Raw genomic sequence first — 18,177 nt, 5'->3', positions numbered from 1 at the left:
CAACTAAACATTTGACCTTTTTATTATTTCGGAATTGAATCGGGGAATCGATAAAAAGAATCAGAATCAAAAAACTGAATCACTAAAATAAAAATGACACCCAACCCTACTGTACATGTTGCCCTCGTTGCCTTTTAGCTATAACAGCCGAAGATCTTCTCCAGCTCCGTCATTCTTGTTTTTCCAAGCGCCAGTGTGTCACGTTTCTTGCCTGCTTCAATAATCTGGCAGTAAATAAAAACAAAAATAACTGCTGTACTGCATAAAAAAGAGCAGTTATAGAATTCCTTTCGCTCTAAAGAAGGTGCTCAGGTGGCACAAAGATCTAATAAATGTCTAAATGTTCAGTAGAAGTGACGTCAGGGCTCTGATCAGGTCACTGGAGTTCCTTCCCTTTGTGGACTTTGTTTTGTCCACAGGGGAACAGTCAAGCTGGGGAGGGAAGGGGGCTTCCTCAAACTATTTCCTTAAAGTTGGAGGAAGGTTTTTTTTAAACCTGTTAGCAATGGGTGTGGCTGGAACAACTAAACTCAGCAATTCTTTGAGCTGTCCACATACTTTTGGCCTGATGATGTTTTTGGATTTTCCTATTTTTGGAAATCCCCCAGTTTAAAATTCTCACGATTGTCCCTAAGTGCACGTAAATGTTCCACTTGATGTTATTGTGCTTTATTTTCTGCTTTTTTTGTCATCGAGCAGCAGCAGATGAAACTCAGTGACTACAGGACTCGTAGACAGAAGGTTTATTTCATAAATAGATCAGAGGTGCAAGACAAAAAAAACCCCAAACAATCCCGGAGTCGCCTCCTCACACACAAGCTGTGTGTGATTTAGGGCCTTTTTCCCCCCGTGGCTCTGCGCTCGGGCCGAACGAAACGTGAGCCCTCGACCACGCCGCTTCTCCTTCCAAATATAGATCTGCCTGTCGTGATGGCGAATCGGCGCTCCTGAAGTCGGAGATGCTGCAGTCCGCTCACACACTCGAACCCCTGCGGTTTCATCCCGGCCCTGTTTCTGCAGCGGCGAACGCAGCTTGTGCCTTTGTCTTAAAAGCGGCCGGCAACGCCGAGGTGACCGCAGGGCCTTCGAAAGAGCCATGACCACAATCGCAATGTTATGACATGTCGAAAATTGTTAAAGGTTTCAAAAGCGCGCCGGTTCTAGTGCGCACGGCGGATGGATACGTACCGAAGCATTAAGACAAACATCTGGTTAAATGTAATTACTGCAATAATAACAAATCGAGAATAATCACACCACAATTTGTAGGCAGAACCGGGGCCAGATTGGAACGTCCCCAGGTTTAAGACTTCGATTGTTATTATTACATGACAGTTTGGATCACGCGCTCGTTTTAGGAAAGAGAACTTGGACAACTGACCCGGTTCTGCTGCCACGACTGAGCTGCCTTCACAAATGAAGAAAGAAATGAAGCTGATTGCTCAAGAGTCCGGGGGAGAGAGGAGCGGATAACGGCACTGTTTATGTTACGGCGGCCGTACGGCTTTATATTAAACACACAGACCTGCTCACATCTGCCAGTAATATACACTGCAAGGACGTAAGTATATGGACACCTGACCGTGAGCTTGTTGGACATCGCGTTCTAAAACCAAGGGTGATCCTAACATCTACATTTTCAGCAGTTAGCAGATGTTTTTATCCAAAGTGACTTACAGTCTAAGCAAATGAGGGCAAAGGGCCTTGCTCAAGGGCCCAAAAGTGGCAACCTGGCAGTAATGGGGCTTGAACCAGCAACCTTTCGAATACTAGTCCAGTATCTTTTTTATTTTATTTTATTCACGCATTTTCTCCCCTTTTTCTCCTTTTTTTAGCGCGTCCAACTGCCCGATTGCATCACGCTTCCTCTCCACCAATGCCGATCCCCGCTCTGATTGAGGAGTACGAAGCTAACCCACACCCCCTCCGACACGTGGGCAGCAGCCGTATGCATCTTATCACCTACACTTTGACGAGTGCAGTGCAGCTCAGCGTTGTGTACGGAGAGACACACCCTGACAGCACTCTCTTCTCATCTCTGTGCAGGCGCCATCGATCAGCCAGCAGAGGTCGCAATTGCACCAGTCATGAGAGAGAGACCCCATCCGGCTTAGTCCCGCCCATATCTGAACAACAGGCCAATCGTTGTTCATGTGGCCGCTCAGCCTTAGCCGGCAGGCAGAGCTGGGACTCGATACGATGTATTCGAGATCCAGCGTGTGTTTTTACCGCTGCGCCACCTGAGCGGCCAGCTCTGGTCCAGTATCTTAACCGGTAGGCTACAACTAAGGAGCCTCCCTTCATCTGGAAAGACCAGGGCTATCGTCCAGTTGGGTATCTATACAGGCATGATTGAACAGCCTAGCTATTGGGAGTCAGTGCGCTCTTAGTGCAGGTCTCATCAGAAAACTGTGCCAAATCAGGTACCAGTATGTGGCGTAATACCAGGTATTTTATTAGGGGGGAGGGACATCTACTGGAATTGGGTTCCTCATCGTTTAGGCAATTATGACCTCTGCTGACCGGTCGAGGCGCCTGCACGGTGGTGGTTCGCTCTGTCAGGTGCCCCTAGCAGGTGAAAAGAAGTGACCAGCAGCTCAGCCTCAGCCCTCCTAAACTGGCAGCAGGGACAAGAGAACTGGCCATGACCGCATGGAGTGAAGATGCATAAATAGAAGACTTGAATCAGGATCACACAAGTTCATCTTCTTCATTTTTTAGAGCAGAACCGAATCCAAACATCGCACCTGGTTTGGGAATTCTTTTCCCCCATCACTCAGTTTCTTACATAATATGACCAGAGGTTATGAGGTTTCCACTAAATGCCTCCTCACACATGTGGTGCCCACAGGTTTCTCCGGATGAAAGGCTTTTAGAACCCTGCGGTGTCTCGGACGTGCCCCGTTCCTCCGGACGCTGTGAGACGCGACTCTGCCGATCGATTATCAGCGAGCGATCCGTCCCTAAGCTTTCCCAAAACACAATCCTCGATTTTATTTCCCCTAATGCACATCTGCTCAGCATTTCCAACGCCTCGCTGCCAACCACGTACGTCGTAAGTCACTTTATAGTCCTCTGTGTGTTGCCGAGTCATCAATCAAACACGGTCGGGCACTATTAAACACAACTGCTCCATGCACGATTGATTACTGGAGGGTGGAGACTGAAACACAATGCGCAGTAATAGATACGCCAAACTACACGGGAGAGGGAGTCGGGTTCTGCTCCGGGACGTGAACACACTACGTTCGGTGCATGTCGTCGAAATTCTGTTCTGCATATACAAACACAGTACAGTATCAGTGAGAACGTTATACATACAGTGTATCACAAAAGTGAGTACACCCCTCACATTTCTGCAAATATTTTATTATATCTTTTCATGGGACAACACTATAGACATGAAACTTGGATATAACTTAGAGTAGTCAGTGTACAACTTGTATAGCAGTGTAGATTTACTGTCTTCTGAAAATAACTCAACACACAGCCATTAATGTCTAAATAGCTGCAACATAAGTGAGTACACCCCACAGTGAACATGTCCAAATTGTGCCCAAAGTGTCAATATTTTGTGTGACCACCATTATTATCCAGCACTGCCTTAACCCTCCTGGGCATGGAATTCACCAGAGCTGCACAGGTTGCTACTGGAATCCTCTTCCACTCCTCCATGATGACATCACGGAGCTGGTGGATGTTAGACACCTTGAACTCCTCCACCTTCCACTTGAGGATGTGCCACAGGTGCTCAATTGGGTTTAGTCCATCACCTTTACCTTCAGCTTCCTCAGCAAGGCAGTTGTCATCTTGGAGGTTGTGTTTGGGGTTGTTATCGTGTTGGAAAACTGCCATGAGGCCCAGTTTTCGAAGGGAGGGGATCATGCTCTGTTTCAGAATGTCACAGTACATGTTGGAATTCATGTTTCCCTCAATGAACTGCAGCTCCCCAGTGCCAGCAACACTCATGCAGCCCAAGACCATGATGCTACCACCACCATGCTTGACTGTAGGCAAGATACAGTTGTCTTGGTACTTCTCACCAGGGCGCCGCCACACATGCTGGACACCATCTGAGCCAAACAAGTTTATCTTGGTCTCGTCAGACCACAGGGCATTCCAGTAATCCATGTTCTTGGACTGCTTGTCTTCAGCAAACTGTTTGCTGGCTTTCTTGTGCGTCAGCTTCCTTCTGGGATGACGACCATGCAGACCGAGTTGATGCAGTGTGCGGCGTATGGTCTGAGCACTGACAGGCTGACCTCCCATGTCTTCAACCTCTGCAGCAATGCTGGCAGCACTCATGTGTCTATTTTTTAAAGCCAACCTCTGGATATGACGCCGAACACGTGGACTCAACTTCTTTGGTCGACCCTGGCGAAGCCTGTTCCGAGTGGAACCTGTCCTGGAAAACCGCTGTATGACCTTGGCCACCATGCTGTAGCTCAGTTTCAGGGTGTTAGCAATCTTCTTATAGCCCAGGCCATCTTTGTGGAGAGCAACAATTCTATTTCTCACATCCTCAGAGAGTTCTTTGCCATGAGGTGCCATGTTGAATATCCAGTGGCCAGTATGAGAGAATTGTACCCAAAACACCAAATTTAACAGCCCTGCTCCCCATTTACACCTGGGACCTTGACACATGACACCAGGGAGGGACAACGACACATTTGGGCACAATTTGGACATGTTCACTGTGGGGTGTACTCACTTATGTTGCCAGCTATTTAGACAATAATGGCTGTGTGTTGAGTTATTTTCAGAAGACAGTAAATCTACACTGCTATACAAGCTGTACACTGACTACTCTAAGTTATATCCAAGTTTCATGTCTATAGTGTTGTCCCATGAAAAGATATAATGAAATATTTGCAGAAATGTGAGGGGTGTACTCACTTTTGTGATACACTGTATATACAATATATACATAATATACACTGATCAGCCATAACATTAAAACCACCTCCTTGTTTCTACACTCACTGTCTATTTTATCAGCTCCACTTACCATATAGAAGCACTTTGTAGTTCTACAATTACTGACTGTGTCCATCTGTTTCTCTGCATGCTTTGTTACCCCCACAGGACCACCACAGAGTAGCTATTATTTAGGTGGTGGATCATTCTCAGCACTGCAGTGACACTGACATGGTGGTGGTGTGTTAGTGTGTGTTGTGCTGGTATGAGTGGATCAGACACAGCAGCCCTGCTGGAGGTTTTAAACACCTCACTGTCACTGCTGGACTGAGAATAGTCCACCAACCAAAAATATCCAGCCAACAGCGCCCCGTGGGCAGCGTCCTGTGACCGCTGATGAAGGTCTAGAAGATGACCGACTCAAACAGCAGCAATAGATGAGCGATCGTCTCTGACTTGGACACGGTGTTTAAAAACTCCAGCAGCACTGCTGTGTCTGATCCACTCATACCAGCACAACACACACTAACACACCACCACCATGTCAGTGTCACTGCAGTGCTGAGAATGATCCACCACCTAAATAATAGCTACTCTGTGGTGGTCCTGACCATTGAAGAACAGCATGAAAGTGGGCTAACAAAGCATGTAGAGAAACAGATGGACTACAGTCAGTAATTGTAGAACTACAAAGTGCTTCTATATGGTAAGTGGAGCTGATAAAATGGACAGTGAGTGTAGAAACAAGGAGGTGGTTTTAATGTTATGCCTGAACGGTGTATGTCCCAATGTCAAATGTAAGTTTATAGACTATATTATTTTTTTGCTTTGGAATGAAATGGTCACATTAATCCTATAAGACTTCTAACTGTCCAATAGGATCTGAGATCTTTACATGTAAACGTTTCAAGTAAACCAGTCAGAGCCATAATCTCCAAGCAGAGAAAACCTGAAACGAGGGAGAATCTGCTACCTGCTAAAAGACTCGACTTTAACATCTAAGGAACTGAAAATGCCCAAAAGTCCAGAGCTCCTGACTCAGCAAAAGGGATTTTTTATAATAATAAAAAAGAGGAAACTGACGCTAACCAAGAAAAGCATAAAAAATCACCCAGATGATCCTCAAACCTTTTGGGAAAATGTTTCATGATGTCTGGCAAAAAGCTAACACGAGATGTCCTGGGCTGCGCCCGAAATCACACACTTAAACAGTACGTACTAGATTGGAGGCAGTACGCACCGCTCAGTACGCCAGTGTGCAGTATGCACGCAACCTCGCACGTACCACGTCCGCCGTCTTACCAACGTCACATGATGCACGACGTCTCATCACTACAGTTATAACGATTTTAAAATCGGACAAAATTAATTCTGTCGCTCTCCACAAAGCTGCTCGTAACGTTACTCAGGGTCGTACTGAATCATAACATTTTTATTGTTTGTCATACTCCGCTTCCAGCCATCTTTCTTTGTAACTCCAGCTGTACTGTTTCATATATACAACGTATTCGGACATGCTAACCGCTCTCGCGTACTGCTCTCCAGAGGTGGAAAGAGTACTAAAATATTGTACTCAAGTAAAAGTACTATTACTTTAATGAATTTTTACTTAAGTACGAGTAAAGTTACTAGTCTAAAAATCTACTCAAGTAAAAAGTAACTCATTTAAAATGTACTTAGAGTAAACGTTACTGAGTTACTTTTTTTAACAGGAGAGGGTGACAAGTGGATATAAATCTCACAATAGTTGTTTTTTATTCAAATATAATAGAAAAAACATGTTGATACAACATTTAAAACATTTAGGGATGTGTAATGTGTCATTTTAGTACAGACCATCCCATAAAACCTTTTCAAACTGTATAACCACTAGTGATGGGTCGCAGAAACAAACACAGGCACATCTCTGCACAAGAGAGGTCTTTTCTGAAACTAAATGCAATGCAACCACAGTCTGTCTCTTCCCTGTAGTTTTTTCTCTACCACGTATTACCGAGCGGAATGTAATGAAATGAAATGTTAGCCCAGTTTGGCTACAAGTTATACAACAGATGATTTATTGCAATTATTTTAAACAATTTTTGTTATTAAAATATACTTGTCAATTTGTATACTTTTGACAACAATCTTTTTTTCTCATGTAAGTGTTGTTTGAATTAGATGATTGTTGATCATTGATATTAATATCGGGGCTGTATTATAGTTACAGTAGCGCCTCCCGCTGCCTGAACAAAAGAACGAAGAGCCGTTTTTTTTGAACGGCTCTTTAAAAGGAACCGAGCCAAAAGATCCGATCCGACTCCCCATCGCAGAATTTACTGCAGCAGGTTCTCAGATGCGATTTCTTCAGCGTTTATTTTACTCAGTAACGGATGTTATTTAAAATGTAGCGAATTACAATTCCTAACACAAAACATACTTAAGTAAAAGTAAAATTACTGGTTGTAAAATCTACTTTATAAAGTACAAGTACACAAAAAAACTACTCAATTACTGTAACGCGAGTGAATGTAACTCGTTACTTTCCACCTCTGCTGCTCTTGCATACTGTTCAGTATAGAAGTATGCGAGTTCGGACGCAGCCGCAAGAAAATCATACCAACAGATGAACGCCAGGCGGCAGTGCGATGGTGTGCTGGTGCTTTAGGATGGTGGTCTGTGAATAAGCAATGAAATCCACTCCACATTACAAAGATCATTCTGAGAGTGTAAGGTCAGCTTCCTGTGAGGTGAAGCTGAAGTGTAACTGGGTTACACAGCAGGACTGAGATCCAAAATACAAAAAATTCAGATCTAAATGACTAAAATCAAGCAAAATGATTGCTTGTCAGGTGAAGTCTGAACTTGCGCCTTGTGAAAGATGAATCTGAAATTCTAGCAGGAGTTTAGAAATAGCCACGGCCCCTGAAGGTTTCAGATTTACATTTTACATTTATATCTTTCAGCATTTAGCGGACGCATTTATCCAAAGCGACTTACAATGGCAAGTAGTGGGGCTTGAACCAGCAACCTTTCAATGACTAGTCCAGGACCTTACCCGCTAGGATACAACTGCTCTTATATCTGATAAATAATTAGAATGAATTAGAAATAATGGAATTATTACAAACTTTGTGTGATATGTTGGTGTGTTGGATAACGAGTGGAAATCACAACAGAGGCCATTACTTTTCCCCAGCACCGTCTGTATAACGTCTGTATAGGACGTCTGTATAAGTCAGAGCGAACGCAGCTGCCTGACATGCTCCAAACACCATGATGAATCACCGCGTGGAAAACACAGCAGGATGACAATAGCCGCTCTAAGAATACACATATCGGTCTTTTAAGCTGCCCATAGCGGTCAATAACACGTATGAAACAATACAGGCACAAACAGAGTGGACAATGGATCCACTATGTTTTAATATAGGAGTCCCAAAGTCAAATATTAAAGGGGTAAATAAAAGGAAGCTTTTGTGTTTAATGACCAACTGGTATAGCGTGATATTTGACTTATTACCAATGGAATATTTAACATACTGGTCTGAAGGTAACCCTAGACGATGGAATGATGTCAGGACTAATGAAAAGATAATTAAGAGGAGTTAGGAATTAATCACCAGTTATTTTATTGACATGCTGTAATGATGTCCAACTATGTGTTATTTTTTCCAGGCTAATTTGATCTCACTCTGTAATCGTCACCATAATAAGCAGTGTAATCCTCGCTCTCTTTTGCTGCCCGGTCTATATTACAGAACTAAACTTGAAGGGTTGTACATCTGTACTTGCTTTATTTTGTTTAGGTTTTTCTCAGCTCATTTATGGCTGTATAAATGTATGTAGAAACAAAAACTGAGGTGTATTGACTAAAGTGTGGAGGACTGTTTGGATAGCGAATCCAAATCCGATTGGAATTGCGAACAAGCCAATAAATAATTACATGAACTATGAACCCAGGCGTGTACGGTGTATTGGATGTAACGCATGACCCTTCAGGCGTCTGGTTTAGGGCTGCCACGATTGGTCGACCTAGTCGATGACGCGTTGATGTCAATATTTTAAGTGGATGCTTATAAATGATCCTTTTTCATTTCTACAGCTTCTCCATTCATCTAAGCGTTCATATGATTCCCTCAGCACGACTTGCTGCGTGCAGGACCTGAGTCGTATCTGGTCCAGTCACTGGTTGGGGGCATTAAGCGCAGTCTTAAAAAACACCGTCTGCAGCCGTCAGAGGACGATTGTAGAACTTTCAAAGAAAAGCTCAAAGTTTTCCAACCCAAATCATCCAAAGTTTGGTGATACTTAAAACTGGTACAAAACTAAAAGCTGGTTTGTTCACTGTGCAGAGCTTTGATGGTACCACAGCAGCACCAGCGCCATGTCACACGTCTATATTGTTTCATTATGCTTCTAAATCACGGAGATCTTGGAATTCCGTATTTCTTAGTGTGTTCAGTTAGACCGCCGTTGGACTCGCGATTTTTGCAGTTGCTGCAAAAAGCTTCTCATGTGAATGCGCCCGAACACTCACCACTTTGTTTACATGGATTAGAATGTGAAGTGCATTTTGAGTGAATGTGGAGGTTAGAATCTGGGCTCATTCTGTCGTTACTGTACGTCGGACTAAATGAGACGTGGCTACATCTAACTGTTTTATTTCTGCTATAAGTTGAAGCACTTTGCTTTGTGTACAGAGCGCCATAAACACGTGCTGCACTCTGTTTAATATGGAGCTCTTAAGAATGTGATTATATGAACATAAACCCTGTTTACATTTAGTTCTGTGTTATATTATCATGCCGTACAGTTCGTTGTTAAAATAAAAGAAGAAGCGTAAATCAGATTCTGAATTAAATTTTTAAAGGAGAATTAATCGTTTAGATTAATCGACTAATCTGTAAAATAGTCTATAGATTAATCGATAGAAAAATAGTCGTTAGTGACAGCCGTAGTCTGGTTGGATATACAGTACGCCAAATTTGCTTTCAATTTAGCACCTTGTTTAAATTATTCGGTGGACAACAACAGGCGCAAAACATTCACTTACTCACAAACATACCCACTGGAATGTTTTTGCACATGTAGAGAAGATGAGAAGAAACCCGAGATTCAAACCCTCAGATCCTGTTAGTGTGCTAGTGTATTTTAACCTGCGCCACCCGAGTGTATGTTTTATTTAATTTTCTGCCGTATGCAGGACAAGCTGCCCAAAGAACTCCAGGACCCCACCAAACCACAATAAGAGCCAAAACAAGGTTGAATCTGATACCTGCTAACGGTAACATCTAAGGAACCGAAAATGCAGCACAACACATGCTTCCTCCAGTGTATTATTACAAGGCTGTAACATGTATAGAGGAACCTTGACCTGAGCATCACTGTCACAGCAGGAAGTTTGGGACATGCCGCTGTCGTGTCATGCCGACTGAATGATATATGTGATGGGTTGTAATAGACCGCACAGGTTTCAAATTCACCCCCACATAAATATTATATTCTGATCTGGACACACACAGAGGTGCTGATTTAATCCTGGGGTTATTTTTGTACTTGTGTGTCTATTCTCTAAACTAAAAAAGGTTCTGATCTGCTTATAAACATGTAAAACGGACGACTGCTGTGGAGAGTACGGACACGTAGATTCATGATACGACAATTTATTTAGAAACCAGTTAAGCCGACAGGTCAGTACTGGGTGTCTGTGGATCAGGACTTTATTTACTGGGCATTACAAGCATTATGGGTGTTAATGCAACACCGAGTGTTAATTCTGTATTCATACACAGTGGTTGTATATAGAAGAATCAGACTGAAGGTGCTCAGTCCTTTAGATCACAGGCTCATAAATTCCCGTTCAGCTATAAACATTTTTACATGGCTAAATAAGGAGCACCGTTCAGTCTGTTCTTTCTATATACAACCACCGTTTATGAGTATAGAATTAACACTCGGTGTTGCGTTAACACTTATAATACTTGTAATACCCAGCAAATAAAATCCTGAGCCCAAGGATTCTAATTCTAATTATCCACAGACGTCCAGTACTAGACTATCGGCTTAACTGGCTTATAAACAAATTGACGTATCATGAATCTATGTAATAATTAAAATACGACCACAACAGTCGTCTGTTTTACATTCTTAAACACAGATTAGAACTTTTTCTTTGTTTTTAAACCTAAATATCTCACATAGTGGATAGAAGCACGACTACCGACTACAAAACTAAGCCCAGGATTGAATCAGTACCTCTCCGTCTCTGTAAGCTCAGAGCTGGAATCTGTGGCGACACTATTTAGAAACTATTTGTATTTGACACCCAAGCAATGGAAAAACATGTGGAAAAATGTCTGTATATATTTAGATCTGGATGAAGGTACATTTGGAGGAACACAAGGGACAGAATCAGCTCACAGTGTCTGCTGGAAGTATTAGATCTGATAGTTAAATAGTAGAAATTATTTACATTTTCGGCATTTGGCGGACGCTTTTATCCAAAGCGACTTGCAGCACTGTGACAGTACACTGTCTAAGCCAAGTCGTCAAGTCAAATCAATTTATTTATATAGCGCTTTTTACAATAGACATTGTCTCAAAGCAACTTTACAGAATCCAGGACCGACAGACCAAAAACCCCTGTTGAGCAAGCCAAGGGCGACAGTGGCAAGGAAAAACTCCCTTAAATTACAGGAAGAAACCTTGAGAGGAACCAGACTCAGCATGAACCCTCATCCTCTTTGGGTGGCCTGGAGGATACTTTAAATAAATAGGATTTACATAAATCATACAAACACAAAATTAAATTGAACTGAAAGTTATAACTAACATAAATAATGTGAGTTCTTCATTGTTCAGTCCAGTCTGTGATAAAGTCCGCTGTAAGTTCTGGACATTTTTGGTGCAAACACACCAGGTGTCCATCACATCTAGCAGGAGCAGCATTGTTGGCAAGCAATTGAAGGTTGTTTAAGGGCCAACAGTGAGAGCCCAGCAGTGGTGGGGGTTGAACCAGCGACATTTTAGTTATTAGTCCAGTACCTTAACCACTAGGCTACAACTGCTCGTATGGTGAAACATGGTGCAATAACGTTCTCTTAATGATGTTCCTATAATTTAAGGTTAAAAGATAAGAAACGTGTATGTCACGGCCACCTTTTATAAGGAATATATTAGGTCAACAAATATAAGCATAACATTATGACCACTGAGAGGTGAAGTGAATAACATTAATTATCTCTTCATCACGGCACCTGTTAGTGGGGGGGGGGGGATGGCTAGGCAGCAGAGTGATGGCTAGATGACTGGGTCAGAGCATCTCCAAAACTGCTTCAAGGAAGGAACAGTGGTAAACCGGCGACAGGATCATGGGCGGCCAAGGCTCATTGATGCATGTGGGGAGCGAAGGCTGGCCCGTGTGGTCCGATCAAGTGGAGTCTAGTGGAGTCCACGCCTCGACAGGTCAGCAAAAGGGGGGCCAACACAATATTAGGAAGGTGGTCATAATATTATGCCTGCTCGGTATACACCACTGCAGCTTTTTTCTACCTTCTCGGACACTCTTGATAGACAGTATGAACAACTAGTTGGTTTTCTACCAAGTCAGACTTGACTTTTCAGTAGAGTTCACATATTTTTAAGAGGTCTGGGGTCAGCCTGTTTCTTTGGAAGTTCCAGGATGGCATCTGACCATTCAGACAAATTTCCTCTCAGCACAAGGGGACAATTTGGAACCCCCCCCACCCCCTTCTTCCCGGGACCGGCCATAAGACCTCCATTTCATCACTCTGACCTTCTGAACGATTGTTTTTGTACAGATGATACAGGCGACTGGTTCAGAAGTGGCTCCAGTTGACATTTCTGACTGGTGACAACAGTCTACACAGAGCTCTAATGGCCTGATATGTGCAAACTGGGCCGATTCACATGTAGACGGAGACGTTCTCGGCTGTACACAGAGAGGAATTAGGAAATCCCACAATAAAGCCGTTTAAAAAAACAACTGTTGCACAAATCACTGAAATTCTGTGACTGTTGTGTCATACCAGTGTGTGTAAACCTCCAACTTTCCTAAAGCATTAAGTGTAATATCAGTGTAAAAACAGTGTACGGTGTTTAATTCCAGCCCTCCGTCACTTATACTGACAGTGATGCCACTGGTCCAAATCGTTCTACTCTCTTAGTATTTAATTAATTACGTTCATTCATATACACTGACCAGGCCTAACATTAGGACCACTGATTGTCTCTTCATCATGGCACCTGTTAGTGGGTGTGATATATTAGGTAGCAAGTCATGGCTAGATGACTGGGTCAGAGCATCTCCAAAACTGCAGCTCTTGTGGGGTGTGTCCCGGTCTGCAGTGGTCAGTATCTATTAGAAGTGGTCCAAGGAAGGAACAGTGGTAAACCGGCGACAGTGTCATAGGCGACCAAGGCTCATTGGTGTACATGGGGAGCGAACAGACGAGCTACTGCAGCCCGAACTGCTGAAGAAGTTAATGCTGGTTCTGGTTCTGATAAAACGGTGTCAGAATACACAGAGCCAGCAAAAAAGGACCAACACAATATTAGGAAGGTGGTCATAATGTTATGCCCAATCGGTGTATTTTTAAAAAATTTTATAGACTATATTATTTTTTGCGTTCAACTAGCAGAGCTCTCTAAACATCTAAGCAGATGATTAAACCACAATTCAGAACTGACACTTAATGCACTCCAAATCGCTCAAAACCAACAAATCCATTTCTAGAACTCCAGGACTCCACCAAACCACAGTAAGAGCCATAATCTCCAAGCAGAGAAATCCACTAATATATATATTTTCAACATTTAGCAGACCTATGCCTTTACCCAAAGTGACTTACACTCTAAGCAATTGAGGAGTAAGTGGTGGGGTTTGAACCAGCGACCTTTTGCTTACTAATCCAGTACCTTGACCACTATGCTACCACTGTTCCTGCAGTACATAGAAAGAAAAGCATGCTCAGTCGTTTAGATCACAGGATCATACAACCCCAAATCAGAAAAAGTTGGGACGCAGTGTTCCTTACATTTACTTTGATGTCAGACAGGATGAACCTGAAATATTTCATGTTTTATCTGCTCGACTTCATTTAATCTGTTAATAAACATCCATTCCTGCATTTTAGGCATGAAATACATTTCAAAAAAGTTTGGACGGGGCCAATTTAGGGCAAGTAATGAGGTAAAAACAAGTAAATAATGATGTGATTCCAAACAGGTGATTGTGATCATTGTTTGGTACAAAAGCAGCATCCATAAAAAGGCTGAATCTTTAATGAGTAAAGATTATCAGATGATCCAGTTTGTCCACAAATGTGTGAGAAAATGATTGAAATGTTTAAAAACAATGAACCTCAAAGAAAGATTGGAAGGGATTTGCGTATTTATCCGTCTACAGTGCAGAATATCATTAAACCATTCAAGGAATCTGCGTAAAAGTGCGTATTTCAGTGCGTGACGCTCTACCGTCCCAACTTTTCTAAAACGTGTTGCAGGTGATATGCAGAAATGGATGTTTATTAATAAACGAAATGAACTTGACCCAACAAAACATGGAATATTTGGGTTCATGCAGTCCGCAATGAAATAAAAGTCAAAGTAAATGTAAGAAACGCTGCGTTTTATTTGCATTGCGCATATTTTTCTGGTTTCGTGGTTTATATACATACAAACATACTGTACATGTGTGTGTGTGTGTGTGTGTTTTGTCGCAATCAGCAATTCTATTTTATACCACGCAATTATATCAACACACACTTCATAACGCGAACGCACAAGCGCGCAAACTGGGTCGCGTTTCTTTGCGCACCAGTTTAAATCCGCCACCATCTCCTCATAATAAAACATCAAGTTTCTGACCTGTGAGCGGTTTGGGTGCACTGTTCCCCATTACTCCGATTAACTGGTTTCCTCCGTGGACAAGTGGATCGTGTTTGTTCCCTTCACTTCCATCTATGACTGACTGTGCGGCGCGCCTCTCTGATTCAGCGCTCGGCGGATCTGCGCGTATTTGACGGTGTGCGGCTCCGCGTCTTTCCTCCTCATCCTAATGTGCCGGTGTGTGGCGCGTCTCTGCGCTCCGTTCACCCTTATTGGCGCTCCGCCGCCTCCTCCCCCACCTCCCTAAAACCTTCCCGCTCCAGCCGCTGCTTTAAAGCAACACGCACTGCACATCATCCGCACCGAACTGCGCAGAACTGAACCATATTGCACGTTTTACTACTGTACAGCTCCAAACAAATAAAAACACGCCTTTAATAATGTACATTTTTAATTTTTATAGTGTGGTTCCATTTCGGCAGCATGGTGGCGCAGTGGGTAGTGCTGCTACCTCACAGCAAGATGGTCCCGTGTTTGATTTCCCTTTATGTGTGGAGTTTGCATGTTCTCCCCATGTCTGTGTGGGTTTCCCTCGTGTGGAAACACGTTTCCTCCGGCTTACCCACACAAGTCCAAAGACCTGCAGTGTGTGTGTGTTCCCTGTGATGGACTGGCGACCTGTCCAGGGTGTTTCCTGTCTTTCGCCCAATGAATGAAACCTGATCAGGATAAAGCGATGTTTGTTTATGAGGATTTTAATGTCATGTTTTACACTTCGGTTACATTCATGACAGGAACGGTAGTTACTCATTACACAAGATTCATCAGTTCACAAGGTTATATCAAACACAGTCATGGACAATTCAGTGTCTCCAATTCACCTCACTTGCACATCTTTGGACTGTGGGAGGAAAACGGAGCACCCGGAGAAAACCCACGCAGTTCACGGGGAGAACATGCAAACTCCACACAGAAAGGACCCAAACCGCTCCACCCGGGGCGACAGTGCTACCCACTGATCCACCGTGCGTTAAAGCGATGTGAAGTGAATTTTCATATTGTGGTTCAGTTCAATTCCTCAGTCGTATTTCATTTCCCAAGTTTGCCATGTTCCCTTTGATGAACACACGATTTCTAAAATCCTTTCAACTCCTTTTTTAAAAAATCAGCAAGACCATAGCCATGAACTAAACACTGGGGGGGACCAAATCTACTAGGGGTTCCCTGCCATTCTAAAACATTCCTCCTATATAAACAACTGATGGGAACACTGACGGATCGTAACATCACACAGCATATCCAGATATATATTGTGACTACGGCCTTGTAAATTAGTCAGTTTTGGACTCGTTATCCAGTGGAAACACTTAGATTTATTTTCTTGGCTGATGAGGTTTAAATAGTGTTTAATAAGGCCCAGTACATTCACAACACTCATGGTTTCTTTATTTTCTTAGGATGTAAAATGACTCCGGATCGCTGGAGAAGAAGCAGCTCTATATTGTAACGTTTCCACCAATTTTGCATTTGCTAGCAAACCTAAATTGAATTATTAATCATTTTTGTATTAATTGACTTCCGGCGTGATTTGTCCAAAAGCTTGTTGCAAAGTATTGACACTCATCTTGGCCGCACACTCATTATTGCTGATGAATTAGAAAGCTGTGCTAAGTAAATGGGGGTCCATCACACTTTGTGTGAAATGACTTTAGCAGCAACGTCACACAGTTGGTAGAGTGGGTGTTGCGCAGGGTTCTGGGTCCTGGGTTCAATACCCGCCTCTGGTCAGTGTCCTTGTGGGTTTTTTCTGAGTTTTCTGGATTCCACACACCTTCCAAAAACCCAGTTTTCTCCCAGGTGCCCTGCAACAGACTGGCACCTAGTCCAGGGTGTCATGTACCCTGGGATCACTGAATGATTCTCTTGATACAAAGAAAGCAAAGTCTTAAACCAGGCATGTCCAAACTACATCCCGTGGGCGATTCGTGGTCCGTTACCATTTAATAAGACCTTGAGGAGACCTGAGGAGATTCCGGGAACTTCCTAATACATCAGTGATGCATTGTTTTTGCATCTGCTGTAGTGTTTGTTGGGAAGTGCGACTTTTCCCTAAAGATGTAAAGCAATGAGGCGCTCGTTCTTTGGCTGCTCGGTGTCTGTCTGTGTCATGCTCACAGAAATGGCTTTTCACTCCTCGCTCTGAAATGACTAACAGCAGTGTGTTTTAATGGCTGTATTTCTGGAAAGGAGACAAACCCCCACTACGATCGAAGTCTCTTAAACAGAAAGCACTGAAACACAAAAGCCAGCGATCAATTAAACGCCAAACAATCATGTCTGAGAGAAAAAAAAAGCTTTTGAAGTTGTTATAAACACTCCATTAAGAATGGTGGACATTTTTGGGAATTACACAAGACCCTGTGAGGAAATTCCCGGCTCCACACCCCTGCCTCTTTTTTCCCATCCTTCCTTGACCGCTGGGATCCTTTGCAAGCTGTTTCCTCTCTTCTGTAGCTGCAGCGTCTCCGAGGAGCGCCGTCCAAAGAGGCCGGGCCCGTTACTGTCGGCCGTACGCCAAAGTGTGTGCAGACCGCCCAGAGAAAGCCCACGGGAAGCACACAGGGAGCCCGGACGGGTACGAGAGCAGTGCCCTTCTCAAATGAACACACACATGCAATAAAGTGATTGCTTTCCAGTCGAAGTGAACACGTTCCAGTTTAGTTGATGTAATAGGCAGAAACACGACCTGTCTCTACTGGGGGCGAACCCGAGCACAGATGTGAAAAGAACAAAAAAAAATCCGAATCCAAGCAAAGCGCCGTTTCATTTTCAATTTTTCTTTCCAGTTCCAGCCCAGAGTCAGTCTGCAAGTAGCTGGAAAGCGTTCTCCTTACACTTCTACTGTATACATTGGCAGAACACGTTGTTTTAAACCAACCCTGCACTAGCAAAGATCCCAATTCCTCACAGGCATTATATAAATATGAAACCAGTCAGTTGTTATTCACCGTTTGTTGGATCTGTAGTGCAGCGACGGCTCGAGAAATTGACAGAAGCTGGCGCGAACACGCGGTCCGAGTAAATTCGCCAACGGATCTGCGGTTATCTTCAGGTTCGCGTTCACGAGGACCATTCGAAGCTAAAATCTTTCATCAAAGCAACTGGAGGGAGAGAAATCAGCAGAAGTCGTTGGCACTTCTGGTCACAGCAAAGCGAAGCTTTTGCTTTAAAAAGGAAGGACCGCCACGGCCGAAGGGATTTACACAGGAAGTGAGGATCAAGCGGTTATCGTCACTGTCCCTGGTGTAAATATAAGACACAGGCACTGATGTTTGCGATGACGACTGCTAGATCCTGCCAAATACGACCGAAGCAAAGTTTTCTTGGTGCCCTCTGGACTAGTAATCATAAGGCTCAGCCTAACCCCCA

The 18,177-nt window shown here is 43.4% G+C and overlaps 1 protein-coding gene across 2 annotated transcripts in view; it reads right to left on the bottom strand.

Annotated features, from left to right (window-relative positions):
* neurl1b (neuralized E3 ubiquitin protein ligase 1B) overlaps positions 1–18,177 on the bottom strand; it is a 47,555-nt gene that overhangs the window by 12,901 nt on the left and 16,477 nt on the right. The window contains exon 1 of one of the 2 annotated variants that reach the window (XM_063000331.1): positions 14,788–14,961. The exons of the other annotated variant lie outside the window; for it this stretch is intronic. Coding sequence (XP_062856401.1) covers positions 14,788–14,818 — 31 coding nt within the window. The 5' untranslated portion in view covers positions 14,819–14,961. Of the gene's footprint in view, positions 1–14,787; positions 14,962–18,177 lie in introns of those variants that run through there. 2 annotated transcript variants of the gene reach the window in all.

The sequence above is a fragment of the Trichomycterus rosablanca genome, chromosome 8 (genome assembly GCF_030014385.1).
Source record: "Trichomycterus rosablanca isolate fTriRos1 chromosome 8, fTriRos1.hap1, whole genome shotgun sequence".
Taxonomy (NCBI): Eukaryota; Metazoa; Chordata; class Actinopteri; order Siluriformes; family Trichomycteridae; genus Trichomycterus; species Trichomycterus rosablanca.
This window is presented reverse-complemented; position numbering and strand designations above follow the sequence as displayed.